Source organism: Seriola lalandi, unplaced genomic scaffold, assembly GCF_002814215.2.
Source record: "Seriola lalandi dorsalis isolate HSWRI2012SDOR001 ecotype SW California unplaced genomic scaffold, Sedor1 jcf7180002053982, whole genome shotgun sequence".
Lineage (NCBI taxonomy): Eukaryota > Metazoa > Chordata > Actinopteri > Carangiformes > Carangidae > Seriola > Seriola lalandi.
This window is the reverse complement of record NW_019524535.1, coordinates 202,818-230,604: the sequence shown is the minus strand read 5'-3', so window position 1 is coordinate 230,604 and position 27,787 is coordinate 202,818. Positions and strand designations below refer to the sequence as shown.

The following is a 27,787-nucleotide window of genomic DNA, read 5'->3' as shown; positions in this document are numbered from 1 at the left end:
GAGTCACACATACGTGCCAATATATGCCGAACTTAGAGTTTGAGTGACATTAAAAAGCAGTAGATGAGGAAATGAGAGTTCCCTGCTAACAAGATTTTTAGACAGGTCTGGAGTTTAGGAAATAAAACACAGATCAATACAGGTCATAATAATTTGGGTGTGTTCGAACCTGTTCTTCAATCATCACCTGTTTGTCTGTCTTCTCACACACCACCTGGATCACCTGATGTGACATTTTTGATGATTAGTTTTGTATGAATGCCTTAAAATAGTAGCAGGTGTGTTGTGAGTTGTTACATGTATAATTATAATACACAGTTGTGGTGGTGTTACTATTGTTGGCGTTAGAAAATAAAAACATTTGTACACCAGTGCCAGGGTTACCTGAATCATGGGTGTTACTGCTTTTGCATTTCGAGTTCCTTGTTTATCTACAATCGACTCAAATTCCACTGAGGCCTTGAATCATGGAAGGATTAATTTTACACCATACAAACAGTGCCATGATGGAGCCCAAAGGAAGCAGTGTTAAGCTTTTCTGTTCTTTTTCTGTCCAACGCCCAATGAGCATTTGTTTAGATGCTTAATACATTTTGCTGCTAATACCTTTGTGGCAAGTGATTTTGCTTGTTTTAGTTCAGTAAAAGCTCTCAGTACTCATTCACAAATGCTATATGAGTTGTATAAATGGACTCTTGTACAGATATGTGATCATTCAAATTTTTTATATAAAATGTAATCCAGGCAGCACATTTCCCCAAACATACTGTAATGAACAGGAAATAGCTGTGCATCAAGGTGATTTTTCTGAGAAAAGGTTTGACTAGTCAGAGTAGAACAAAACCTGTCTCATAGAGTGAAGGGTGGACCAGTTTCCTCTGGTTTACGCCCCTGCTGTCAAAGTGTCTTTGAGAGTCCTTTATGTGATGTTTTGATGTGGAACTAACAATCACTCTCAAAGAAAAAAACTGTTGTTTTTATGGCCACACCCAAACCTTAGCTGACCTGCAATGATCAAAATGTCAGATAGCATGACATGACAAGTACATGCAACACAAACACACCCCCTTATATGGCTCCTTATAAATACAGAGTGAACACACGTTTGACACAAGTCGGTTTCCTCTCTGCACCAGGTATGTAGTGGCTATTCTCGATTATTTGTAACGACTGCTAGGAACCTAATGATTCGGATTTTAATATCCTTTTCCCATTTTTTATTCTTCCAGGAAAATACTTTCTACTGCACTTGTCAACAAGACAAAATGAGTGACCGTAAGGCTCTTTGATTAATTGTTATATTTTCAAAGACACTTGTGGAACAGTTTTCCATGTGGGATGCTGAAAAACGTCTAATTATTACTTTAGACTGGGAGGTCTCTACTCTAGTGCATTGGTGCAATTGTTACAATGGTCACTTTACTTTATTCCATCTGTATGCACACATTTTGACTTTGGGCATAATATAATCAGTTTTCATTTTTCCGTTGTCTTCATTTGAAAAGATGCATGTATATAGATATATATTTGCACAACTTGCACAAAAGTTTGGTTCCCAGGAATTCAAATATTTCACACAACTGCAGTTGAGTTAAGGGGAGAAAAAAAGCACTAAAAAAATGCTCAGGGGAATGCCCTGTGTGGCTCAGACCTTTTTTCATTCCACGCTGCAGTATTGGCTTAAATTCAACAAAGATTGTAGATGTTTTTCACAACTGCCCATTAGCAAATTCTTTTGACACATTTGATTTTAGTTTATGTGCGATTGCTCTATTAATTTGCACATTTTTAACTTTGTTTTTTGTCTTCCTATCACAGAAGGCAAAGCGGTGAGTCAGTTTTGTTTCCTTACAGTGCTTTATACCTGTGACTAACTGCATGATAACATGTGTGCTTATGAAGCTGTTTCCCTCTATTAGGAGGAGAGGGGAAAGAAGTCAGATGAGGAGGAAAGCTCTGGGTCTGAGTCAGACGGAGTAAGTCACTTTTTTTTTTTTTTTATGTGTGCTCACTGGCTGATTCAGTAATTTTGTAGCACCCTTGAGCTAATTTTCCATTATCTTTTATAGAATGGAGGAAGGGTGAAAAAGGTAATGCTTTTATAAGCTTTTTGTATTAAAATTATACAGCATTTTATTTGTCTGTCTTTTCGAAAATAGAGACGGCCATTTTTCTTATTGATGTTTACAGGGGAAAGGAAAAGGGAAAAACAGAGGCAAGGGAGGACAAGGACAAGGACAAGGACAAGGACAAGGAAAAGGACGTGGACAAGAAATGCGTGGTGGTGGTCCGTGATGAAGGAATCTTTTAATTACCTTTCTGTGATAATGATTGTACAGAATTAAATATATCTGTAATAAACTAATCCAGAAATAGGCAAGACTGGTTTATTGTTTCACGTTAGTGACAGACCCTATATTAACACCTTTATCCAAAACAGATGCATGTGATCTTTTATAGTTCATTGTCTTAGGTACATCATTTAATTGTTTAATTTCTATTGGCCTCTATAATTTGAAGGTAAACATGAGTATTTCTGGTTAATCCACAAACATAATACCTTTCTCTTCACAATATACTGCTCAGTGGCAGTTGCAGAGATCCAACCTTTAAAATTAGACTGTTTCTATCTTTCAGTTAATATATTTCAGCTGAAAATCATACGCATACAAAATTGTTCCTTACAGGTCAATGACTGTGTCTTGGTTCACTGATTCCCCTTATTCCAACCCAAGGCACGTATGTGTCACATCTTTGAGGGTGCGTCTGAACACTCAAGTGAACAACAGCACATTGGTTTCCATAGTGATGCGATGACTGATGTGATGGGCGATGCAAGAAATTGACTCCCATCCCAGTAAACACTGTTGGAAAATAGGATATTTAATCAACTAATACCATGAGTTTATCTTGAAATTCATTATACAAGTTGTTTCCTAATTGATATGTGACATAAAAATGCATTTAGCTGGAAAACATTTTTTCTTCATTCAGGTGTTTCAACAAGTCACAATGTCTCATTCAACATTTGTGCTGTGGAAAGAAAAAGTTGTTGTGATCACGCTCACCTTCATTACTATTGAATGGATGCTTCAGCAATCATCACTCACTATCTAGAGATCAACAAATGTATAGTAAGCACAACAACTCAATATGTACTCTGATATTTACTACTAAATATTCAAAGATTGAGTTGTCACATACTCAGATTTAAATATGTGCAGTAAAGAGGAGGTACATTCTTAAGGACGCACTCAAAGGCTAATGTGAGATAATTATTCAAATTTGAGTAAAAATCAGGATTGACATAAATAAATATAAAGGATAACACGTATTTTAAAAATATATAAATATATAATATAATATTTGTAGTCAGACTACAATTAAAAGAAGAAATTGTACATGCTCAGAAACAGATACTCTGGACATAATATAATAAAAATAATCTTGACTGCAGACAAAGACATGGAAGTAGCAGAGTAGTAAGTAAAAATGTTCAACAAATACAGTAAAAAAAAAAATTCTAATCTCCAAAAATTGTAAAGAAGACTTTATTTGATCTTTTTCTGACAGAAAAGTCGAAATCACTGACTTTCAACATCATGACAGTTCATTTTCACAGCAGTGCAGATCCAGCAATGTTAGACAGAGTTAGAAAAGTCAGTTAGAATACAGGACATTTGACAGGTTTTAGTCACAGTATTGCTCAAGTACCGCCTCACGATTGTACGCCTCTGCCAACCAGACAAGTTGCAGGAAATATGATCACAATCTCCTCTTCCTGAGTTACAGTGTTGAATAATGTGGCGTTGTGATGTCACAGTTAAGTTGACCTTTGACAATTTCGATATAAAATTTCATAATTTTATCCTATTGGACATTTGCGTTACAGTGTGTAATAATTAGCACAGGAATTCTTGCGTTATGGCCAAAAACATGTTTCGTGAGATCACAGTGACCTTGACCTTTGACGACCAAATTCTAATCAATTCATCGTAGAGTCCAAGTGACATGTTTGTGCCAGATATTGCAATGAAATTCCCTCTGGGCGTTCCTGAGATATTGCATTTATAGAATGTGAGGTCACCGTTACTTTGAACTTTAACCTTTGACCTCCAAAATATAAACACTTGATCTTTGAGTCCAATTGAATATTTGTGCCAAGTTTGAAGGGATGCCCTTGAGTGGTTCTTGAGATATTGCATTCATGGGAATGGTATGTAGATACAGACAACCCAAAAACATAATGCCCTGGCTGTTGCTGGTGTGTTGGAATAATCATTAAACCTTTTGTAAGGCCCCATTATTTTTATGTTAAGACTTGTTGAAGACAGCGGCCTGGAGGCGATCGCCTTGTGCAGTGCATACAAAACATACGAGTAGTAAATACTAGTCATTTGGAGTTTTGGAAAGGGAAAATACAAGTCGGGTTTGTTTATGCACAGTGAGCAAAGTAACTTAAAGATCTGTCAACAGGATACTTTCCCCTTGCAAAAAGTCTATCACAGATTTTCAATCTCTGGGGAATGAATGGTCCTGTGATTAATTAAGCTGCTTGATTTGCCCATCAGCCGCCCTCTGGGCAAAGCAAATCAATTATTTACAGATGTCAGTGTCTGAGTGAAAAACAACAAAGAAAAAGCACCAGCAGACGAGCTTGAGGCACTTCCAGTCATTAGTCCATCACATTTCATTAAGGCTCAGTAGGGGAGGGGCGCTGGGCCACAACTATACACTGAGGAAGAGAGGAAACAGAAAGGGCAATATACAGTCATGATCTGTGACCACCAACTATGAGATTTATACACGTACATCTTAACTAGCCTCCTTACCATCATATAGTCCTGTTTTAGAAGAGCCCATTGACCTGTTCAGTCTCAGGGTCCAGGTCAATATCATAGAAACAAGGCCTGGTGGGCAGACCGGGGATCGTGGGCATCTAGGATAAAGACACAGACAAAGAAAGGCGTTTAAATGACAAACACCGTCAAGGAAAACACTGAGCAGTCATTGCACCCATACACTGTACACACAGAGAATGCAAGCTGAAAAATGTACTACTACTCTCACAATCTACTTTTATGATGTGGTCATTTTCAAGTGATGACATGTAGAGTAATTTCATTATCAGTGCTGTTTAATGAAGAATGAAACCATTATTTCTACAGTAATGTTAGGTTAAGTGGTTTGCAGCTGAGCCTTCTGCAGACACAGTAGATGGAAAATTACACAGATAAACAAAAACACAAATGTAATGTTTTGCAGGGTGTCATTTGATCATGTATGGATTCAGCCATTTACCTTCTACCTTCAGACAGTTGAGTTGAGTGCTACAAGTGTTTTATGAGCAGGGTACTGCTCCATAAGGAAGACAAATTAATGGGGAAAAAAAAGCCTACCGTGCCAACCAGTGGGAACAGAAAGCCAGCACCCACACTGGCTCGGATGTCTCGGATTGGCAGGATGTACCCTTTGGGCACACCCTTCTTGTCTGCCTCATGTGAAAGCGACAGGTGAGTCTTTGCCATGCAGATTGGCAAATTGCCAAAACCCTGATGGCAGAAGAGGACACAAAGGCCTATTCAAGCATTCACCATCCAATTATAGACTCTCCACTGATGGCTGCAACCAAAAGAACAGCCCTGACAACACAGATGAAACAAAAAAATAAATAAATAAACAGTTGCTGACCTGTTTGGTGTAGAGCTCCACCTTGTGTTGAGCATCTGGGAGAAGCTCAATATCATCTGCTCCGTAGATCTTCTGGGCAATTATTCGAATCTTATCAGCAATAGGGAGCTAAAGTGGAATTAGAGATATACATATGGACATCAGTGTATGTCTGCAAACCAATGACAAAACAGTAAAAATATACACCTTTTCTATCAAACTAATTCAAATACTACATTTTTACCCAACAATCAACTACAGCAAATCAAGGTTAGAGGCCATACCTCTAAATCATAGAGGAACTTAAAGTTGCTGGGGGCCCCGGAGGCCCTCTGGACGGCCTGACCGAGGGCCACCGCGCCAGCTCCGCCCTCAGCCCAGTGGGAGCATCGCACAGCCTCGAAGGCTCCGGCGGCTTTGGCCATGCTGCAGACCAAGTCCAGCTCAGCCTCAGTGTCCGTCCTGCAAGAGAGATCAGCACAAGAAAGGCGGGATAAATAGACATAGAAAAATCTTTACTACATGTGTATTAATAAATGACACAATGACTTTTACATCACTATTTATCACCTGATCTCTATACTGACATAATACATTTCTGCCTCAAGAAAGGTGATTATGTCTTGATATGAAAAGGAAGTGAAAAAAGATTCACTGTGTCTTGATTCAGTCTTCATTTTTGACCACTTGGGGGTAGCACAAACAAGCTGTAAACAACATTGTCATATTTCACCTTATGAGGTTGTTAACATGTTAGCCAACAGCTGCCAGCAGATATGAAGCAACATTAGCACTAATTTGGAATCAAGTTTCTGCCCTTCTGATGGATGTAAGACCAATAGTCACTCTCGTTGAGCTCTGTTTTTGCCATTTGATGCTCAGTTAAAAACAATAAAGTTGTGGCACAGAAATTAGTGGATCTGTCACTTTAAGTTGCCCTGTTGACATTACATATACTACAATCATTTGACCATTTAATAGTGTAAAAAATATTGATTTGTGCAGCTTTAAGTGAAATAAAAATGTCATCATCCATGACTTACTTGAAAGCATTGACAGCCACCACCACAGGCACACCAAAGTGCTGCGCATTCTCTATCTGTTTCCTCATGTTGCTGCAGCCCTTCTCCAGAAGCTCAAGGTTCTACATACAGGTACACACAAAACACACTTAAATAAGCTTACGAGCATGACGTTAAAAACAGCGATGTTCACTTCACATATTGTATAGTGCATAACAACATTTTGCATTACCTCCTCCACATATTCCTTTGGCAGTGGCATCCCAGCAGTAACCTGTACAGAAAATGTGTTCAATGTTTTACTTCAATTAATACTTCCAACAACTCACACAAGCATGACCATTTATTATGACTCCTACAACTGCGTGAATGAAGAAGTGAGAATATGAATGAGTTATTGCTTGAGAATGTCATGTAAAATTACATATAAAAGCAACTGTGGTTTTTCCAATAAAGTCACTGACCTAATCATCTTGTTATTGAAATCATAAGGAAAACTCAAGCAAACTCACCGTTGGTCCTCCTCCGTGCATCTTCAGGGCTCGGATAGTAGCCACTAAAACAACCACATGTGGCCTTAGGCCTGAGTAGCGGCACTTGATGTTGAAGAATTTCTCCATGCCAATGTCAGCACCAAAACCAGCCTCGGTCACTGTTAGGGATAATTGGCAGAGGTTATAATTGGATAATTGGAGGTTTTGAGGTGAAGAGAAGAGTGTGGGGAATACAGAGTAACATCGATCATTTTAACAAAAACCAAAAGGTCTGAGCACATTACTCCCATTTTATCATCTCTTCACTGGCTCCCAGTAAAACAAAGAATTGATTTTAAAATACTTGTCATTGTTTTTAAATGTTTTAATGGTTTAACTCCTTCCTATGTTTGTGACATGCTCACTAAATACACATCACAGAGATCCATAAGATCATCATATAAAAGGTCTCCTCACTATACCAAGAATCAACTCTAAATCAGCTCATGGTGCCGTCAGTCATTATGGTCCTCCTCTCTGGAATTCTTTACCATATGAATTACGGTCTGCTACAACAGTGTCTTCTTTTAAAAGTAAATTAAAAACATATCTATTTTCACAAGCTTCTAGTTAGGTTTAAGTGTGTGGTGCGAGTTACTATTATCATTGTTATTATTTCCCTTTTAGAATAATGATAATAATAATACCTTCCTATTCTGTATGTTTTTTGTGCTCTATGTTTTATTTATGTAATATTTTCTTCTATGCTATTTTATATTTTGTTATCTATGATGTATTCTTGCTTTAAAGCACATTGAGTTTATGCTTGCCGTATGAAATGTGCTATATAAATAAAATGGACTTGACTTACTGCAAATTTGATATCTGCTATGTCACTTTTACAGTCAGCATGTACAGTATAAACAAACCATCTACAGCAGTAGCAGCAGTGCAGTCCTGGATCACTGATCAGGCACCAAAAAGTTTTATATATATATATATATATATATATATATATATTTTAATGGTAGCAGCTCCCATAAAGCCATTTTCTCAGCTCACTTACCCACAAAGCCCTCAGGTCCAACCAGCTTCAAAGCTATTTTATCGGCCAGGATGGAGGAGTTGCCATGGGCGATGTTGGCAAAGGGGCCCGCATGGACAAACACAGGGGTTCCCTGTGGATGTATGTGATACAAAACCCATAACTCAAGGCATTGTCATCTCCCTGGCATACACACAAGTTTGAATCACAAACAATTTAGCAAAAAAAATAAACAGAACCGCTTAAAAACCAACAACAGCAACCATCAGAACAACATTTGTAAAAAGACTGAACTGGAAGTTAGTGGTTATTTTTTCTTAAATTTTAAAGTTTAAATTCACATGTTCCTAAAAGATCTAAGTGCTACCATGCAACACTTTCTGGTTTGTAAATCTCTGTACAGATTAGTGTGTATGCTGCATGTCACCCACCTCTAAAGTCTGCATCAGGTTTGGCTTTATCGCATCTTTCATCAGCACAGTTAGAGCGCCACTCACACCCTGTAAAGCAAAACAGTAAATTATAGGAGCCTCGTTCCACATATACTTATATATAAGGTCAGGCTATGAAGAAGGCTACAGAACACTGACCATGTCCTCTGTGGTGATGGGCTGTCCGTTGCGGCTGGTGGCCACGACCATCTTGGCGAGACGCTGACGCATATCCTCCAGGCTGCTGGTGAGGGCCAGAACCGCCATGATTTCACTGGCCACCGTGATGTCGAACTGGGCCTGGAGGACAAAGGGAGCAGGGCACCGTAAATACATGTCTCCTTATCAATAACGCAGTCGAGTTAAGTAGTGTGGAGTATTTTTTATTTTGCTCTGTCTAGGCTTAACTTTGCAATCCAATTGTTATATCCACTATGTGCATAATCTGTATGTGATCATAGCTTCTATCTGAACTTCTATGTTGCATTGCTATTTGCTTTTTTGATCCTACCACTGGGGGGCACCAAAGTCAATCACTTTCTAATATTACACATAGAGACCTTTACTGAATGATAAATCACTTCTTTTCACCTCTCTTGTGTATCCCTTTTCAGTTGGAGACTGGCCGATGGTGATCTTCCTCAGGAATCGATCATTGGTATCCAACACTGAAGTGAAACACAAAGACCATATGAACATTAAATAAATTGTACATAAGGCTGGATCCAATATACAGCAGACATACTGAGGCACAAAACATCAAGAGTTTTGAGGACTAGCAGATGTTCATACCTCTCTGCCAGGTGACAGAGCCTGGGTCAATGTCCAGGCGGGCAAAGCGGGTGATCTCTTCTTCAGTCAGAGCGGAGGGATCCGTCTTCTCTATGCCCAGTCTCTACACATATACAGAAAACATTAATATTAAAAGGCACACTTTATCAATTATTATTATTTTTGGTGGGATTTTTGTGCTTTCATTTGATAGGACATTGGAGATAGACGGGAAATGACATGTCGAGTCAGTGACTTGCTGCTCAGTGCATCTGCGCCAATACGGTATGCGCCCTAACAACTCGGCTGTCGGGTCGCCCCTAAAGGCCCACTTTAACATGGACTGAGAGTACAGTCGAAACCTACAAGTCTGGGTTTAAAATCACTTACTTTCAGTCTGTTGATCTGGATGGGTGAAAACTTCCTTTGTCCTCCACTGAGCGGCACCAAGCGGTTGTACAGAGCCTACACAGAGAAAGACAATGGTTTCAATACATTAATTAACATTTTTAAAAAAAAGAAAGAAAGAAAACACACAACTGAAATAAAAGGTGAACCCACCTTGTCAGATTGTGTGGACTCGTGGAACATGCGGGCATCGATGGCAGCAGCCACCAAGTTGTTGGAAGCTGTGATGGCGTGAATGTCACCAGTGAGATGCAGGTTGAACTAAAATGAACAAATTTAATTAAATTCTATATTTTCTTTGTATTCTTATGCAATCAGCATGGTTTCTAACTTCAAACAGCATCGCAGTACCTCTTCCATTGGAATGACTTGAGAATATCCACCTCCTGCAGCACCACCTGCAGACAGAGGACAAAAGTACAGATTCATGAACCTGGATAACCTACCAGGTAACCTGCAAGCTCTTACTGAGTGAACATTATTCCAAAGTTCACCTTTAATGCCAAAGGTGGGTCCCTGAGAAGGTTGTCGGACACATGCAAACACATTGACGTTCATGTGGGCTCCCAGGGCCTGCACCAGGCCGATGGTGGTCGTGCTCTTTCCCTCACCCAGAGGGGTGGGTGTGATGCTACGGACAGAAAATATTGTTAGCACTGATCATATCTGCTGCACATTAATATGTGTAACTTTAAAAGCAAAAGTTTGACAGTTTTGGAATCATGCTTTTTTTGTCATCTGTTTATTATTACATACAAAAATTAAGGGAATTAATACCCCCCCCCCCCCGACATAAAACATAAAAAACAATAATGTGGTGAAACATGCAATAGTCCAGAGAAAAACAAACAGTACAGTAGTGCTGATAGCATACCCAGTGACCACCACATATTTGCCATCTGGTTGGCTCTGCAGGCGTTTGATGATATTCAGTTGGACCTTGGCCTTGGTCTTGCCATAGAGTTCCACCTCATCAGAAAGCAGGCCCACCTCTCTTGCTATACGGTCAATGTGCTTGGGCACACAAGAGCGAGAGATGACAATGTCACTGTTGGAGTGACAAAGACAACACACAAAATCTGAGCAAAAGGAAGAAACAGCAAGGACTTGAAGACAAAGAGCACATTCAGAGTTTTCTACGGGCTCCTCTTTCATGTGGTTTATTGAATTTAACAAACAGTTCAGCCCTTCAGTGACAATTAAAGAAACACATGACTAAGAAGAGGTGAGGTGAGGACACACACCTTGGCACGGGCTTCTGCAGGTTGAGTTTGGTGTAAGAAATGCTCCACTTCCCTGGTTGATGTCCCTCCAGGAAGCGCTTTGCACTCAGCACTGTGTTCTGTACACACACATACACAGGGTCAATCATTCAACATGTGAATTAAGGAAATTTTAAACAATGCAATTTCAATTATTTTAACCTTACATCCTGTGTTCTCACAACATAAATGAAAATAAGAAAATCTAAGATCATTTAGCTGCAATAAAAATGATCTAATCGTGTATTAAAATGATAAGAGGCACTTGAAAGATAAGGCTGGTTGAATAAATACTATAACATATACAAAAGCACCAGACAATTTAAGGAAATTCAGCTTTAATTAATGGCCACATAGCGTTTATTTCAAGATTAACTCTCCAAATGAACCTTACCGCCATCAGCATGGCGACAGTCATGGGTCCTACACCGCCAGGCACAGGGGTGATGAAGCCAGCCTGCTCCCGAGCTGAGGCGTAGTGGACGTCACCCACCACCCGCTTCCCACTGGCTTTAGTCTCATCTGAAAGAGACAGAGAGAAGCGTTAAATAAATACCACACGATTACCACCAGCTTCTACTGATTCACTTAAAGAAAACTCCACGGTGCCATGACTCAAGCAGAAGAAAAAAAGAAAAGCCTCAGAAATAGTCAGACCTGGGATGTGGTTGATGCCACAGTCGATGACCACCGCTCCCTTCTTGATCCACTCTCCTTTCACCATCTCTGCTTTACCGATGCCGACAACTAAGATGTCTGCCTTTCCCACCTGGACATGAACAGTGATGGACACGGATGAATCAATGCATAAATTAACAAGATAAAATCATGTGCAACCCTGATTCTGGCTGTTGGTTATTATACAATTTCTTTTTAACTAAAGTCTAACTGATGCTCTGCTAGCACTGCTGTGAGACACACAACCACTGATGGGTATTATGATGATATATGGGACTGTTCCTCTAGGTGGGGTGAAGGTAATGCTGTTGTACCTCTCCAGCGAGATCAGCAGTTTTAGAGTGGCAGGTGGTGACGGTGGCGTGGCTCCACAGCAGCAGGTCATGCATTGGCGCACCCACAATCTTACTGCGACCGATCACTACTGCTCTCTTCCCTGCCACAGACACACCTGCAGGGAAGCATTTAAGCCATTGATTCATTCAGACCATGTGCAATTCTTGTTATTTCTTTTAGGGTGTTATTTTCTGAATTTACCAGTCCGTCTGATCAGCTCCATGCAGCCATTTGGTGTGCAGGGGATGAAGCAGTCGCCCAGGTCCCCGCGAGACAGCTTCCCTGCATTTATGCTGGTTAGCCTGCAAATGGACCGAAACACACAAGAAAACATTAAATATCATAAACTAACAATGTCTACAGATCTAAAGGTATCCAAGCTACAAAACACACCACCTTGTTCTAAATAGATAGAAAAAAATCTTTAAAGATGATCTTTAGTTTACGTGTGCTCTCACCCGTCAACATCCTTCTCTGGGGCCACGGCGTTGGTGACCTTCTCTGTGTCGATCTTGTGAACTGAGCCTAAGGGCAGCTGCACGATGAGGCCGTGGACAGACGAGTTCTCATTCACCTCTGTGATACTGTGAAGAATCTACAGAGAGAAAGATTCCTTTACACTCCCTGAGCTGTATTAAGCACTAAAACAAAATCAGGGGATGGATGTTTAACTGTATAAACCTGTCCTCACCTCCTCTTCTGTTGCCGTCTTGGGAAGTCTCATATGTGTGGCATGAATTCCAATCTGCATTAAAAAGAGAGTTTAAGCCTAAAGCTGGGATTGATTGCTACAACGTACAGCACAATTATAGTTTACATATTGCATGTAAATGTCTTGTATACCAAAAAATAATCTTGTTACCTCTGCTGCTGCCTTCAACTTCATGCTGATGTACAAATTTGAATCATCACGGTCTCCAACCTGCAAAAATGTGTGGCATTACTTTGCCTGCCTGTATGAAGGAACAGGCCTTCTGCCATATAGATGGAGCAATGACCCATGATTAATCCCATCATGCACTTACCTGTAAGACCACCAGACCAGGTCTGAAGTTGGGGTCTTGAAGCTTCATCTGCTCCACATCCTTCTTCAGACGCTCCCTCACCTGCCTGAGAACACAAGACAATGGAATAAAACTTTACCGAGTTGTTTATCTCTGTGGATGCAGTATTATAAAAGGGAAGGGTTAGGACCGCATAGCACTAAAGCCACAAACATAAACCCATTTCCTTTCCTTCCAATGGTACACTTCAAGAGACGTGTGTTATCTTCGCCTTTGCTTTGTCTTTATTCTTTTAATGGCCTGGAGGCCGGGACACATTCCAATACTTTGTCTCAGCTGTGGCTTATCACATCACTCAACACAAAGTCAACTGAACCAATCAAAGGCAAAACCAGACAACAGTGATACAAAGTTAATTGGACTTAAGGAATTAATTCATAGGAATTATAATCATTTTAAGATCTGTCATGTCTGTCAACCCTTTGAATACTATTCATACAATAAATCACACTACTAATCTGATTTATTAATCTCATCCACTGGATGAGGATGAGAACAGAGTCACACAGAAAGCTCTAATGATAGACTGACCTATGGGCATCACATGAACTTCATTTGCAGAGATGATGAAATGCACTATGTGAGTGATTATAAATGTGTGACACAATGGAGTGACACCAATTTGAACTTCCTTTTAAGTAATGTTTTTGCCCCAGTGACCTTTCAAGGAATTGTGTTTTATACTCAAACTGTTTTTTTGTCCAAAATAACCATAGTATGTCCAGTGATAACCTTGATCAAAACAGAGGACGATCGTAATGTCTTCATAATTTTGTTTTTTTAGGTACATTATTTTCCACACAACCTGCACCATGTTGCTTTTTATTTATTCGCTCAGGAGAAAATAGAAATCCCAGATGTCATAAAACCAATCCTAGCATATTGTATCATAGTAAGAATCCTTATCACAATGATAGCTGATAAAACAATTCCTGGTCACTGATCAACCAGTGCCATTATCCTCCAAACTACACTCCTGAAAGAAAGAGCCAGTTTCAGTCAATGTAGGTCACATGTCCATCATAATTAATAGTACGTCAGTTTTTGTCCAGCTACAGAGAGGCTGTACACACAATTTGTGTTGCATAAAATAATTTAACTAACGAGTACTGTGAGGGGCAGCTAACAGGGTACGGGCTGTCATGTCTTGTGACAAGCACATGCAACTACATGTCCAGCACTTTTCAAGTGAGGGGGCAGTTTTGTCTCTCAGGCAAATATATCTGGACCTTCCAAACCTTTTGTTAATAGGCAATAAACAGTTAGGATTTATTCAAACTTTGAACTATAAAAAACACAAGGAAACGATTTGCAAATTGAACTGAAATATTTAAAAGGGAGTCAAATGAAGAGTTGTAACTAAAAAGGTTAGTTTGGGGTTTCTGAGTTTCACAAGTTTATGTCAGGCTCACCATTTGATGAGGTCCCTGGACCTACAGGGCAAAGATCATTTCACAACCCCACACACAGCTTCTTACATAATACTGCAGGTTTTACAATCATTCATTCCACTGTTTTCAATTAACCAACTTTATGGATTACCACCAATTTACAACTTTGACTATCATAAATCAGTCAACACATTTAGGCTGAGCTACATACCTGTCAGCAAACAAGTCTCCCATGCAGCTTGAGAAAGAGTCCACTGTGATTTCTCAGCTGGTTTTCCACAAATATCAGGGAAAACTGCTGGCACACTTCATTCACGTGGCCAGCACCATGTACAACCATATCAAACTACATTATGAAATTATTTTCTTTCGTCAACTCGGACAAGACCAGTTTCTTGAAATATAAAACCTGCATTTATAGTTGGATTAAGCACGGGAGTTGTTCATGACTCATGCAACGTAAATTTTTAAGTTAATGTAACCCAGGTGGCTAGTTAGCTGCGTAGTTAGCCACTACAAAGACACGTTTCGTTACACCTATTGGGTTGCATGCATAAACGTGCAGGATAAATTTTGATACTTACGCTGAAACCTCTTTCCCACTTATGATTTGAGCAGACATCTTCTGACCCTTGAAGTCTGTGCTCTGAGTTGCTGGTGTCTCCTGCACACTGTACGCCTGACAAAAAGAGGAGCACGGAGACTGCTTCCAAAAACTAAAGTTTTTTCTAAAAACGTTATAAATGTATTTGGTGCGCAGGCTTCATTCAAAAGTGCAGCACTAACACTGAAAATCAGCGTATTAACTTTTAGGAATAGCGTCTGACCTAGAATGTGGCCCCGCCAGTGGAGATGACAGCAGAGGGGGCGGGTCTATCTGCACACGATCAAGTCTGGGAGCCAATCATATATGTTTTTTAAAACACTAGAAGAAGCCGTTGACCAATAGCATTCCCGGATCTGCTACACCACCCACACAGGGGTAGAAGAATGGGCGGGACGCGATGGGACGTAATTACGCCAAGAATCAGCAGAGGGCAGCACGATATTTACACACCCCTTTGATTATCCGTCAAAAAGAAAAACCACAGCAGTGTTTATATGGGCCCAACTTGACGTTGTTTGGATCCATGCGAAGGTGTCATCTTCAAGACATTCATCAGAAAGTGCTAGAAAATATTATCCCCACTTATCTGGCTTTTAGTGCGATGCAAGACATGAAGAAATACGGAGAGCTATGGAGAGTAGATTCTGTGTTTTGAACGACACCGAAGACTTCCAAACGCGAATTTCAAACACTGAGAACAATCTCCACTTCGAAAGGTAAGTTGATAGCTGCTGCTTATTTGTTAAACTAGCGGGCTTTTGGGCTGTGTCTCTTCCCTGGAGGATGCCTGAACTCATTACTGCGTGGCTTGTTTTGTTACTGTAAGCTAACTCAACGTTACGTGTAGCTATGTGCATAGTGTGTGTTTACCTTATTACCAAAACTGCCGTCCTTCAGAAGGTTCTGTGCACACATCCATCGGTCCTACGAACTAAACCTCACCCACGTTCAAACCCCCTCTGTGTAATCTTCCGCTAATTCACATGCATAACGTTTCTTTAGGTCTAAGACACTGTTTGAGGAAATCCGTGCCTCCATCAACAACAATGACGAAGAGGACCGCTCCTTCTGGAGGCCTGTGCTCCCGTGGGGTGGCGTCTTTACCATTAAGGCAGGGCGGAAGGCCATATCATGCACCCCCCTATACGTCAAAATCAACTTAAAAAACACCTGTACTATTGATGGCTTCCTCATGATCCTGTATGTGATCCTGCGGGACAACCAGGGGTTTCCCAGGGAGGTGGCCGTCTGCCTGGGCAAGCAGTTTGTGGAGTATTTCCTCTACCTGATGGACTCCTGTGATTACACCACAGTGAAGATGCTGTGGATCTGGGACAGGATGTCCAAAAGACAGTACCGCTCAGAGATCCACCAGGCTGCCCTGGAGATTGACCTGTTTGGTAATGAGCATGAGAACTTCACTGAGAACCTGGAGAACCTCATGTCCACCATGCAGGAGAGCCTGTGCACCAACTGGAGCTGTCCAGCCCGCTTCCAGGAATTCATCAAGATCACAATCAACATCAGGTATACTGCACACAGGCAGTATAATATCCTGATGCTACAAAATGAACTTAAGGCAACTTTTCCCTGTTTTCATTCTCTCAACATTAGCAAAGATTCTGAGTCACCATCTGCTGTATTTTCTAGTATATTTCAGTTTTCTTCTGTATCAATTGTGCAAAATATCAAATAATCCTCAAATAGAGCTCAGCCTGTCCCCTGTCACTGTTGTAAATACTACGACTACAAATATTACTGCATACAGTATAGTTCAGGTCTGTCAACCTTTTGAGAGTGTTTCATTTTCACCCACTGACATACTAAACTTTCATATTCTCCACCTGGGTGCATGCATTGCTGCTTTACCTACCTTTAATTGTGTTTGAAAGAGGTATTTTTCCTTTCTCTCCATTTTTCCTATCACAAATTAGGTGAAATCCTAATTAACGGAGTGTTGATTGATGGTTAACACAATTTTCATTTACTACAATTTCACTCTCACATTGTTCCTGCAGCCCTCCTCATGAGCTGCCTCACAGAGACCCTATTCAGTCGGCTGTGGACGAGTTCTTCTGCCCCAAGCTCCTACTCTGCTCAGAACTGGGGTGAGACATAGGGAAGATGTTCCTCATCCTCTAATTCAGTCCAGTCTTATTCCACTTCCTTGGCAAATTGATTATCTTTTGTGACAGGTGTGATGGTCTGAGGGAGTTCTCTCAGAGGGTCTTCTGCCATGGACCACCACCTTTTGTCATTCTCAACATGCAGCAGTGGAAGTCAGAGGAGCTGTCCTACGTTCCTTACCACCTGGCTCTCTGTCAGCATCGGTATAAAACTTACACAGTGTGTTTCCACTGGCTCAATGCACAGTAGCATGTTTTGGCCACACTGTGGTGCAAGCCACTATCATATGGATTTCCATTCCACTTACCTGCAGGATTACAGCTTTGGCACAGAGGCATGTCTCCAGTATTTAGGAAGAGATATAAAAACAATTTAAGAGTCATAAGAGGGAGGTAAACAACAATAGTAGATGGTCATTAAATTAGATCAAAGGAAAATATTTTAGTGTTAGTAAGTCTAATAGCCCTGCTGCATGGTTTTCATCTACATCAAAGTACAGCTATGATGGGGTTCCTATGTACTTGAGAGCATAAATATAATCATCCAACATGATCAGTAGGATATGAAAAGTCATAAACAGCCAACAAAGGAAACAAGGGAGACAAAACTGTGTGGAGTCTAAGCAATACAAGATGAAGGCAGGATGACTTTCTCTATATCAGTAAAGGAAAACAAAGCTAATTTTAGAAATATTAATCAGTTGAAAGACACAATATTTAAAAAAAAAAAAAAAAAAAAAAAAAAAAAAAAAAAAAAAAAATTTATGTAAGATTCTAGGACCCAGCACTCAATGACAAATAGCTGTCATTAAATCCCCATCTTTCAATTTAATGTTTTTTATGTATTTTTATTTATTTATCTAAGCTCTGATACACCTTTGTCCCTGGACCAAAGAGAAAAAAAAACATTGTTTACTCCCACCACTCTGGATTACTTCCTGGCCAGAATAATGACAAGAACTCTTTTCTTCGCAGGTATTTACTAGAGGGCGCCACACTCTTCAACAAGGAGGAGCATCACTACTCTGCAGCCTTCCAGATAGACGGCTGCTGGATGCACTATGACGGGTTGAGGAGCGACAATCTGATCCTGTTACACAAGCCACCAGAGCTCCTGCTGCTGTCCTCTCTGGTCTACATCCGCGCCTCCGACAAGTGAACTCATCAAGTGGACATACAGATGATGAGCAGGAGTCGCACGAAGCACAAGATTGAAAGCATTCATCCGCCCTGCCTCTGATTGTGTTGCCATGACCCCATGGATAGCATTACATTACTGCAACTATGTTCCTCTACTTATCACATTACTCAAATTTTTTATGAATTCCTGTCAGCATTTACTTCCTGTTTGCTGTGCGGGTGCTGAATGACACATGCTCCATGTCACCCGAATACTCGCAGAAAGCTTACTGTGCAAAATGAAAATGACTTATTTTTAGGCATGCTTGGAATCCAAGAATATAATGGACTATAATAGTTCTGGGTTGATATGCATAAATGATCATATCTGTGAATAATGCACACAGTATGCATTACCTTCCACACAGAGGAGACTGATATGATTTAAAAATGGCATGGTTGTTAGATGGATTACACTTTGAGGGTGCATTTTCCGATGACATTGACTGTATCCATTTAACTTTACATTTATGCATATCAGCCCTTTCCTAAAATTGAATTGGTGCTTTTTTTCTATGTACATTGTTGTGTGAGGGTAGAGGGGGAGGAACCAAACATGTCAGGTCAACTTGTTTTTTTCTTACCATGTTCAAATGAGTGAATGTTAAAATACAAATTTCTTAAATCATATAAATGTTGAGGATTTAAATATTACCTGTTTGGCTTCCAGGCCACTAAGCTGGCAACATGTTCATACTGATGAATTGAATTCAAGCATTTTAACACTAGCTCTTCACACACTGCAGTCTCCAACACAGAAAATAAGTACATTTTCATGTTATCTTACTTTGTAATTTTCAAAGATTTACTGGTATCACACAGTGCCTCTGCCAAGGAAAGTTTGTATATGTGAATCCTGTTGAGCATAAATCCTTAATCAAAGTTAGTTTTTGATGGCTGTTTTTATATGCAGCCACAGTCTTTAAAATGCAAATACAAATATTTTTGGCATACACGTGTATTGATTTATTTTGTTGCATGTATGAATAGCATGGGTGGATATAACAAGAGCCACATAAAAGCAGACTACCTTTTAAGGCAGGCATTTATTTTAAACTGGGTACAACTGCACCACACAAACAGACTAAAATGTATGTAAAATGTCTTCAATCAAAACATGATCAAATGTGAAAAGCTACTGTTTCTACACCTAAGGTTATCTTGTACTTCCAGTATTAATCCACAGGATATAAAATTCAAGATCATCACCTTACTCCAGACACACGATGGGAAATGTAAAAGAAGCAGAGTGGTCATTTGGCTAACATTGACATCAGTTTCAAAGGATTTTTCTTTCAGACACAAACATTAGAGTGGCAGGCCATTGCAGACCAGGTGTTAGTCGTCCATCTGCTCTCTTTGAACAAGCACTTTGGTGAGAGTGGTGGCAAAAGCATGACATTGGTTAGGCCATAATAAAAACGCGTACAAACTCAATGTTAACATCCCTTCCTTTTGCAGATTCACGTTTGCAGATTTTCATCAGCCTCTCGCCAAAACTCAGTAAAGAAAGAAGTAGTTAGTATACACCTCAGAAATCATGACATTATAAATGACATTGATACTAGATGAATCATGGCGGCAGCACATAATTACGCCTGCGTGATTTGTGCTGTGGCTATGGTAAAGTGACTTAACAAAATCTATTACAATAGACAGAAAACAGAAATCAGGTTACAGAAACAAAACAGTACAAATTATAAATACAAAAAAAAACTCATTCACATCTTTCTAAAATAAAATTACATTTGCAGGAATACAGATTGGGTTGCTTATGTGTTACCCTTTCAGAACAAACCAGAAATCCAAAGGAAAGTACTCTATATGGCGATGCAAACAATCGGCAACAAACTAAAAGTTTCACCAGTGACACCCTGACCCAGATGCAAGGCAAATGTCATTAAAGTTCTCATCTAACACATCAGGTTTAGAGTACAAGAGCAAAGTGGAAGAGCACGTCCTGTCTAGTGTTTACAAGACTTCTATGTGGTGAAAAGCGTCAGAATTTGTTTTAAAAAGGTGTACAAATCAATTTGGCCACTAACAAATAAAATTGTGAGCCATCTAATAGAATCTGCCTAGATAAATATATGCCTTGAAAAAATGAACCCGCATGCACAACAAAAATGACAACACAAGATGTCTGGTAGGATGAGGCAAAGTCAGTGGTACCATTTGATGTTTCATTAGACATCCACATTACCAGCCAACAGCGTGAATCAAGAGACATGCCATGTGGGGTTCTGTTACAGCAATATGAAATGCCTTGGCTTTTTAAAGACACAAACACAAAACATAATTCTTACACACAGGGAACAGAAGTCTTATTGCATTACCTAAATGCCATTAGCCTAAATTAAAACATATGTACAAATTACACAATGTATCAAATAGTTTGGTAAGTGCAATGCAGAGCTTGGTTAAAGTTTCCACGTCTGTGCAAACAACAGTGCACAAAGCAACTCAAACTAGACTTGAACATGAACAGTGACTCAACAAGACACACCGCACCTAGCCTTCTCCTAGTTTAGTGCCCCCTCTATTGCTGTGCATTGCTTGACCTGTCTGTCAGTCGAGCCCAAGTCTGCACAGAGTGTCACCCTCAGCCAGCCTGGGGTCAAACACACCCAGGGGAGCACTCAGAGTCTGCTAGTCTGGTTTCTCTCCCAGGACACAGGACTGGTGACAGTTGACAACTTGGCCTGAGTTGGCTAGTACAGCCCTTGGTGCTTTATCATCCACCTCCATATGACAGTATGGAAGAATATAATGCTAATACATTAGCAATAAGGACGAGAAGAAAGTGTTTCAATTGTGGCACACGAGGGACAGAGTTTCTAGTGTTACGGGTGGGACGAAGGGGAAAAAAAAAAAAAGGTCCATGTGTTGGCACTTTACATGAAGCTGTGAACAAATTACTTCAAACCGGAATTTGCAAGCGAGACCTTGGCCACATGAGGATCACGTTTGGTGGCGGGTTGGCGAGCGCAAAGACCAGGTGTCAGACGCAATCATAGGCAGAAGAGTCTTGTTCGTAGTTAAGAGAGTGTACTGTTGTTGTACTGGAAAACAGGCACTGAGACAACGGCAAAGCATGCTCATATCCTGCACCAGGGACGTTGTGAAGTAAAAGAAACGTGAACCTTATCTTAAATACTAAAAAAAAAAAAAAAAATCAAACATAGTGCCAATCGTTTTTTAGAGTTTTAGGAAATTATGAGGACAGAAGTTTGTGGTTGTCCAACCACAGGCTTCCCTTTCAGTAATACTTTATGTTTTATTGCATGGTTGGGGGCAACTTAGATTTTACACATCTAAATGCACATAAATCAAATGATGAACCATCTAACGTAGTAATGTAGCAGAGGCCGAACAGAGGTTGACCTAAATGTGTGAGGCAACACAGACAAACAGCTGAATCCTGAATCCTAAATATAGCACCAGTTGGTATTGTGTACAGACCAAAGGGTGAAAAGAGGGCCAAGGTCGATTTCAACTATTGTGAAGAGTAGCAAGTGCATGACCTGACCTTAGGAAGATGTAACAGAAGCTAGAACATTGCGATTTTTTAAATGGCTCCAAGGATGAAGCAGAGACTAGTGGCAAACGCTCTCAAGAGAATTCATCATTCATCTCTACATTGACCCTTGGAATTGAACTACACACATTCGCTCACACACTAGTGACCCAGTGCAGAAAAAACATTTACAGGCAATGCACTAGAGGATATATTCATATCTATATATTTCATTTAGACCATTTACAAGAGAGAAAAAGGCAGCCCTTTTTGAGAAAATATAAAGATTCCAACTTTTCTCTGTTTTGTGAAGCACTGATTTTGATGCAGAACTCCTGTGTCGCCGAGCCCGAGCATCAGTTCTGCACGCAAACACGTAACAAAACAAACAATCCTATCTGACATGCACGTACCCCTTGAGCATACACACAGACATACACACTACATGGCCAACAACCACATATTCATACAAATACACAAGCAAACTGCGGTGTTCTACAAAATTTTGAACACATGGTTCCGGTTGCAGCAAGGAAATTAAAAAAAGATTTAAGTGTTAAACATAATTAATGGCATGAAAGAAAACAAAACAAATGTCTGCTAACATAACAGAGAGTTTTGAAATAAAAGTGACAAGATTTCTCCCACAATCCTCTGGGAAATGGCTCAGAGTCCTCATTGTGGTCCAGCAGCAGTAGAGCGGTCGTCTCCTTGTGCCCGTGACAACAGACGTCCAATCATCTTCCTTTCTTCTCCGCACAACTTTGTAACTCTTCATCTCTGCAGCCATGTCTGTAATCCCCCTCTAGCCAGCCAGCTAACCCGGCACATCCATCCACCCAGCAGGCTCTCTCTCCTCTGGTGTTCCCATTGGTGTGCAGCGCTCCTCTGCACCTGGAGGATGAATGTGGGGAAGGAGGAGGAGACAACAAAAAAGAAAAGTCTTTGTGTCTAAGTTCTCTTATTGGGTCCTAGCTGGCTGGGCCATGGGTCAAAGGGCAGTCAGACCAAAGTTACAACGGCAGTACATCATGCCGCTCGAGTCCAACCAGCTGTCTGAGATGGGGTCATAGCGTTGGACAGTGTTCAGGTAGGACGAACCAGAGTGACCTCCCACCACATAGAGGTAGTTGTCCACGATGGCAGAGCCCACACCTGCAAGATAATGACGTCAGTCACAGGCATCACTCGCCATTTTCTGGATGCAATAATCACAATAGGTTCAAAAATGATCTACAATGTATCCTACAAAGAGGGGGTTTGATTAAATTACAAATTTTACAAGTACGACATAAACTCACCTGTGCGTGGTTCGTTCATTGGCCGACAGGCTGTCCACTGATTCTGGTGCGGATCATACCTCTCAATGCTGGACAGGTGCGACACTCCATTGTGTCCACCCACCACAAATATGAAGCCGAGCATGACGCCCACTCCAAAGTTGATCCTCTTATCTGCCATGGGAGCTACCATTTCCCAGGCATCCTTGCTGGGGTCGTACCGCTCCACGCTGTGCAAAACAGACGCAGCAACATTAACAAAAAGTGTGCATGGTTTAAAAAAAGGGTCAGTTCACCCAAATAACAAATATCACTGACAGCTAGCGGTAGCAAGCCATGCAGGCAGTTTTGGTTTTATGTCCCTTGTTTTTGAAGTGCGTGATTCTGAAGTTTTTCTGGCAGCACACCTTATGACTGACAAGCTGTACAGTACATGACTTTAATGTGCCTTGAACACACCAACAAGAGTTTTCAAACAGTCCCCACTCACAGCTGCATTACCACATGGCAAAAACACAGGCCATTAAATCATATAACGTTTCAATTTTTTAACACTAAGTGTATGTGCTTTGCATACCAGTATTATTATGTGTCATGAACCTGCATCCATCAGATAAGAAACTGTTAACCTGTTAACCATTAACTTTAACTGTAAAGATATTTGTTGCTAATTAAATGTTATTCAGTCCAAATGTAAACCGATATATTTCACAGCTTCCTGCAATTCCTTAACAGATCCCCGATTTAATGCTGTAACAACTACTTATCAGTCAAGTTTCTAGTCTCTACAAGCAAATACTGAAAGTATACTGAAACAACAGCTGTCTGGAAAACATAAAAGCATGTGGAATGCTTCAGAAAATTGTCAGATATATATATATATACACATGTATAAAACTCTGTGTACACAGAATCCTGTGTTACATGCACATTTAATTCAGCACTATAGTACATAAAACTAGCAATATTTAAGACTTATGTCAAGCCACACACTCACACACACACACACCCTGACTGCCAATCTGGGATTGTTTTGCGGTGTGCAAGGACATATAGGCCACTGGGGGAAGAAAAAAATACTCCCCAAAGATTCTTTGTCCAAATGCATTCTCCTAAGGGGTTTTCAGGAGTCAAGGAAACAAGCAACAGAGACACTGCTCTCCAAAGATCCACAGCAACAACAGAGGTCTAACTAGCAGCAAACAGTCAGGCACCCTCTGAATGAAACTTCAGCAACCACTTCTCCTCTGAATCCTCTTCATTCATTAACAGGTTCCTGGCCATTTTCTCAGCAACACTTGACATCCTTCACTTGATTGTCAGTTCTATTAAATAACTAACAAGACCTTGAGAGAGAAAGTCAGGTTAGGAGGTCTAAAAGGGCTAGAAGCTTTTTACTGGGATCAAAAGGCTATTTTAAAAAAGGTGTTGTAAAGCACCACAACCTTATGTTACTGATGTCAAATGTCATCTGTAGGAACAAAGAAAGGTTAGCTGCATGTTTTGAAAATTCGGTGGAAGAGGTTAGACTTGAAGGAAAAGAGATGCATCATAACATACATAGAAAGAAACGGAGATGCTACAGAGAGAATGGTTTTCAGCGTTGTTAATTATTTGGCAATATACTTAACATACAGTGATTTAACCTCATGTAACCTACCCATTAAATTTACTGCAGTCAAAATTCTACAGGGCATGCAAGATTTTGCTGTCTACAATTTATACATAAAGGTTTTTGCAAATTCCTACTTTCATACAAGTTCATTTAACTCCTAATATTTGTTAGAAGAACTTATACAGAACATGTGTACTGTATATTTCTAAAAACCCACTAGCAGGCAACATGTGTGTGAACAGGTACAACAACAAATACAACCATTCTCATTGCTATTACCTGTTCATGTGGGCTGGGCCATAGCCTCCAATAGCGTACACCATGCCATCCAGCACAGCTGTGGCAAAGCAGCTGCGGGACTTTGTCATCGGTGCCACTGGCTGCCACTCCTTCAACTTGGGGACATATTTCTCCACTGACTGGAGGTAATACTGGCCATCATAGCCTCCCAGGGCATACAGCTCTCCAGCCAGGACCACCACCCCTAGAGTGCTGCGGCACTCAGCCATACGCTCCACCGAGGACCAGGTGTTGCTTTCAGGGTCCCAGCTCTCCACTGTGCTCTCGTGTCTCCGATAGCTAATGCCCTGTCTCATGTGTGTGGCGATGCCTCCCACCACGTACACCTTGTGGTCCAGCACTGCTACACCAAACTCATAACGTGGCACACTGAGAGGGGCTAGTCCTATCCACGAATCTGTCTGAGGGAAATACATCTCCATGCTGCAAGAGAAAGGCAGATATCAATCGATGATTAAACACAAAACATAATGGCATAAAAGGCATAGATAATACAGCTTAAAATTATTATCTAGGCATTGTCATCATTACCTTTCTAAAGTGGCAAACAGTCCAGCCTTGCCTCCGACTGCAAGCAGCACCTTCGGAGCACACCTGGGCCGTGCCGACAACACAGTCTGATAGGAAAGTCGGTGCTCAGGCATAAAATGATATTTGAGGGCTTCATTGAGCAGGTGCTTGCATGCATGGTCATCTCGTATAAGGTGGTTGGCTTCATATAGGCGAGTGAGGAATTTGACGCTGAGGAGTGGAAGGCGAACACAGTGCAGCAGCTGAGCCAGATGCTGCTGTCTCTCAGTTACATCATATTTGATCCACGATTCCAGGGCGTAAAATACAGTCTCCTCTGTGACCACCTTAAGGCAATCATTGGACACAATTTCATCCAGCTCAGCCCTTGTCAGTTCAAAAAACTCCTCTGTCTGACAAACTTCCTCAAAGTTCTCACAGATGAACTTGGTTGCAGCCAGACACAGATCATGGCAGCCATATGTCTCTGCAAAACGGGAGATGCCTATACAGTTCCCAGCATCCAGCTGACTCTCTAAGAAGGAGCAGCACTCCTTAAGTACTAGCTTAACCTGGAGTAAGTTGGCAGCTGGTAGCAGAGATTCGACTGTTTCCTGGGAGATAAACACTGTGCCAGTGTAGGCATACTCAACGATGGCCTGGAAGAGAAAGAAAAATGCGTCACATAAACAAAAAACACATTTCAGCAGTTAAATTAGTGCAGTTACTGGCTGCTGGCTCCAAGCATACCTGCAAGGCAGTCTCATCGATGCACTGGAATTCCACCTCAGAGGTCTCCTTTTCTGACAGGTTACCCGTGAACATGGCCTTGAAGTAAGGACTGATGCTGGCCAGCACTACTTTGTGGGCATGGATCTTGGCATCACCCACACGTAGGACAATGTCACATAGTTCGTGATCCTGCCGCAAGAGCTGGAGGCCTTGCAGCAGCTGCTCTGAGTGAGGCCGTGTCAGACTGGCAAACATATAGGACTGGTCCTGCTGGTCCATCTGAGAGCAGAAATCCACACATCAGTGCAATGTTGACATAGTGCAAAGTGTACTGATTCAGTGTTATCCTTTGATTAACTGACATGTGACTAACAACCAATGGTGATACTGTAAATCCTAGAAATTAACCAGATGTCATCTTGTCCATCAGACTACAAGCCCAAAAGGCAAGTACACATAGGCCTGTGCAACATGACGTAATTACAGCACGCGTCGGAAACATGCCTGAACAGTATGATGCATACTGGGATGTTTTGAAGTAATACAGCAGTCATTACGACGCGTTCTGTTAGCGGTCTTCTGCGAGGCAAGCTGAAGAAGCATGATCTTTTAATCCAATGCTAAGACTGCTTAAAGTTAACCAACCGTACTGGCTAGAAAGCATACATATTTCAGGTTAACTCCAAGACAACCGCCTAAATGCTGTTGTGCATTCATGCTTCATGACATCTAGTAACGATAACGTTAAATGATAGTTTGTTGACTAGGGCCTTGGCTTGATTTCTGTACGAACATGGCCAGATCAAAACTCGCTAGCAAACCTCTTAGCTTCGCATCAGCAGACAGCTAGTACGCTAACACACTTTCAAACCCACCAAAAGCTTGTTTTTGCAGACACACATTTCCACGGATATCATATGTATATTAACATCAACATTCATTTCACCATCGTATTGTAAACAATTTTGGACTCCGGCAAATACACAGTGCCAATATCTCTGTTTCATTGCACTGCAGTCAGCGCAGGTTAGCTGCTAAAAATAAACACGGTTACTGTGGCTAGCTGCATCATTGATTGATATACAGTAACATGGCTGACAGATACGAAACGTGACGTTATAGCTAGCTGCCAGATAACATTTTCATTACGTCAAATCAAAGAGAACAAACCTGTAACCTATAGTCCGTCTCGTGTGCCGCTGTAACGTTAATGACAGATTTTGCAGTGGCGGAGTTCAGCGGCGGCGAGTGGGGACCCCGGGCGGCTATCAGCAAAACAACCTACTGCCAACCTAGCCTCAAAGCTACCGATGAGCTCTTATACCAGCTATCACAGCAGCACACCCACTTCCGCTATTTTCAAAATAAAA

General features: G+C 40.9%; 3 protein-coding genes and 1 long non-coding RNA gene across 5 annotated transcripts; 2 read left to right on the top strand and 2 right to left on the bottom strand.

Moving 5' to 3' along the window:
* Nucleotides 1–1,049: 1,049 nt before the first annotated feature.
* Nucleotides 1,050–2,375, top strand: LOC111652453 (uncharacterized). Its single transcript, XR_015437035.1, has 5 exons — nucleotides 1,050–1,136; nucleotides 1,230–1,829; nucleotides 1,920–1,976; nucleotides 2,070–2,090; nucleotides 2,191–2,375. It is a non-coding gene; the product is annotated as an uncharacterized LOC111652453 (long non-coding RNA).
* Nucleotides 2,376–3,535: 1,160 nt separating this feature from the next.
* Nucleotides 3,536–15,347, bottom strand: mthfd1b (methylenetetrahydrofolate dehydrogenase (NADP+ dependent) 1b). The gene is made up of 28 exons (XM_023402747.2): nucleotides 15,136–15,347; nucleotides 13,122–13,206; nucleotides 12,959–13,018; nucleotides 12,788–12,841; nucleotides 12,555–12,691; nucleotides 12,298–12,398; nucleotides 12,075–12,211; nucleotides 11,740–11,851; nucleotides 11,477–11,604; nucleotides 11,065–11,162; nucleotides 10,695–10,868; nucleotides 10,315–10,451; nucleotides 10,172–10,218; nucleotides 9,974–10,081; nucleotides 9,803–9,877; nucleotides 9,434–9,536; nucleotides 9,233–9,309; nucleotides 8,801–8,941; nucleotides 8,642–8,710; nucleotides 8,232–8,343; nucleotides 7,205–7,344; nucleotides 6,925–6,966; nucleotides 6,714–6,814; nucleotides 5,955–6,132; nucleotides 5,692–5,799; nucleotides 5,400–5,552; nucleotides 4,833–4,939; nucleotides 3,536–4,735 (listed from the first exon to the last, which is right to left on the bottom strand). Exons 1-27 carry the CDS (start codon nucleotides 15,171–15,173, stop codon nucleotides 4,850–4,852), a joined length of 2,805 nt encoding a protein of 934 aa, XP_023258515.1. The 5' UTR covers nucleotides 15,174–15,347; the 3' UTR covers nucleotides 3,536–4,735; nucleotides 4,833–4,849.
* Nucleotides 15,348–15,602: 255 nt separating this feature from the next.
* Nucleotides 15,603–19,416, top strand: dorip1 (dopamine receptor interacting protein 1). 2 transcript variants are annotated; one of them, XM_023402727.2, is made up of 5 exons: nucleotides 15,603–15,874; nucleotides 16,161–16,685; nucleotides 17,177–17,266; nucleotides 17,354–17,488; nucleotides 18,260–19,416. In XM_023402727.2, the coding sequence occupies exons 1-5, from the start codon at nucleotides 15,789–15,791 to the stop codon at nucleotides 18,441–18,443; spliced, it is 1,020 nt and encodes a 339-aa protein (XP_023258495.1). In that variant the 5' UTR covers nucleotides 15,603–15,788; the 3' UTR covers nucleotides 18,444–19,416. The 2 variants fall into 2 exon arrangements, with proteins under 2 accessions (XP_023258495.1, XP_023258496.1); XM_023402728.2 differs by lacking the exon at nucleotides 17,354–17,488.
* Nucleotides 19,417–19,490: 74 nt separating this feature from the next.
* Nucleotides 19,491–27,726, bottom strand: klhl28 (kelch like family member 28). Its single transcript, XM_023402726.2, has 6 exons — nucleotides 27,588–27,726; nucleotides 26,436–26,696; nucleotides 25,707–26,344; nucleotides 25,155–25,598; nucleotides 23,282–23,490; nucleotides 19,491–23,135 (listed from the first exon to the last, which is right to left on the bottom strand). The coding sequence occupies exons 2-6, from the start codon at nucleotides 26,694–26,696 to the stop codon at nucleotides 22,972–22,974; spliced, it is 1,716 nt and encodes a 571-aa protein (XP_023258494.1). The 5' UTR covers nucleotides 27,588–27,726; the 3' UTR covers nucleotides 19,491–22,971.
* Nucleotides 27,727–27,787: the final 61 nt, after the last annotated feature.

Bases quoted from the DNA above. Each gene is read 5' to 3' on its own strand.
- dorip1 (XM_023402727.2), top strand. From the start codon at position 15,789: ATGGAGAGTAGATTCTGTGTTTTGAACGACACCGAAGACTTCCAAACG. The intron at 17,267-17,353 runs GTGAGACATAGG...CTTTTGTGACAG, and splicing joins CTACTCTGCTCAGAACTGGG to GTGTGATGGTCTGAGGGAGT. The intron at 17,489-18,259 runs GTATAAAACTTA...TTTTCTTCGCAG, and splicing joins CTGGCTCTCTGTCAGCATCG to GTATTTACTAGAGGGCGCCA.
- mthfd1b (XM_023402747.2), bottom strand. From the start codon at position 15,173: ATGTCTGCTCAAATCATAAGTGGGAAAGAGGTTTCAGC. The intron at 6,815-6,924 runs GTAATGCAAAAT...ACCTGTATGTAG, and splicing joins CAAAGGAATATGTGGAGGAG to AACCTTGAGCTTCTGGAGAA. The intron at 6,133-6,713 runs GTAAGTCATGGA...TCTCTCTTGCAG, and splicing joins GTGGCTGTCAATGCTTTCAA to GACGGACACTGAGGCTGAGC.
- klhl28 (XM_023402726.2), bottom strand. From the start codon at position 26,696: ATGGACCAGCAGGACCAGTCCTATATGTTTGCCAGTCTGACACGGCCT. The intron at 26,345-26,435 runs GTATGCTTGGAG...TTTCTCTTCCAG, and splicing joins TCGATGAGACTGCCTTGCAG to GCCATCGTTGAGTATGCCTA. The intron at 23,136-23,281 runs GTGAGTTTATGT...ATTATCTTGCAG, and splicing joins AATGAACGAACCACGCACAG to GTGTGGGCTCTGCCATCGTG.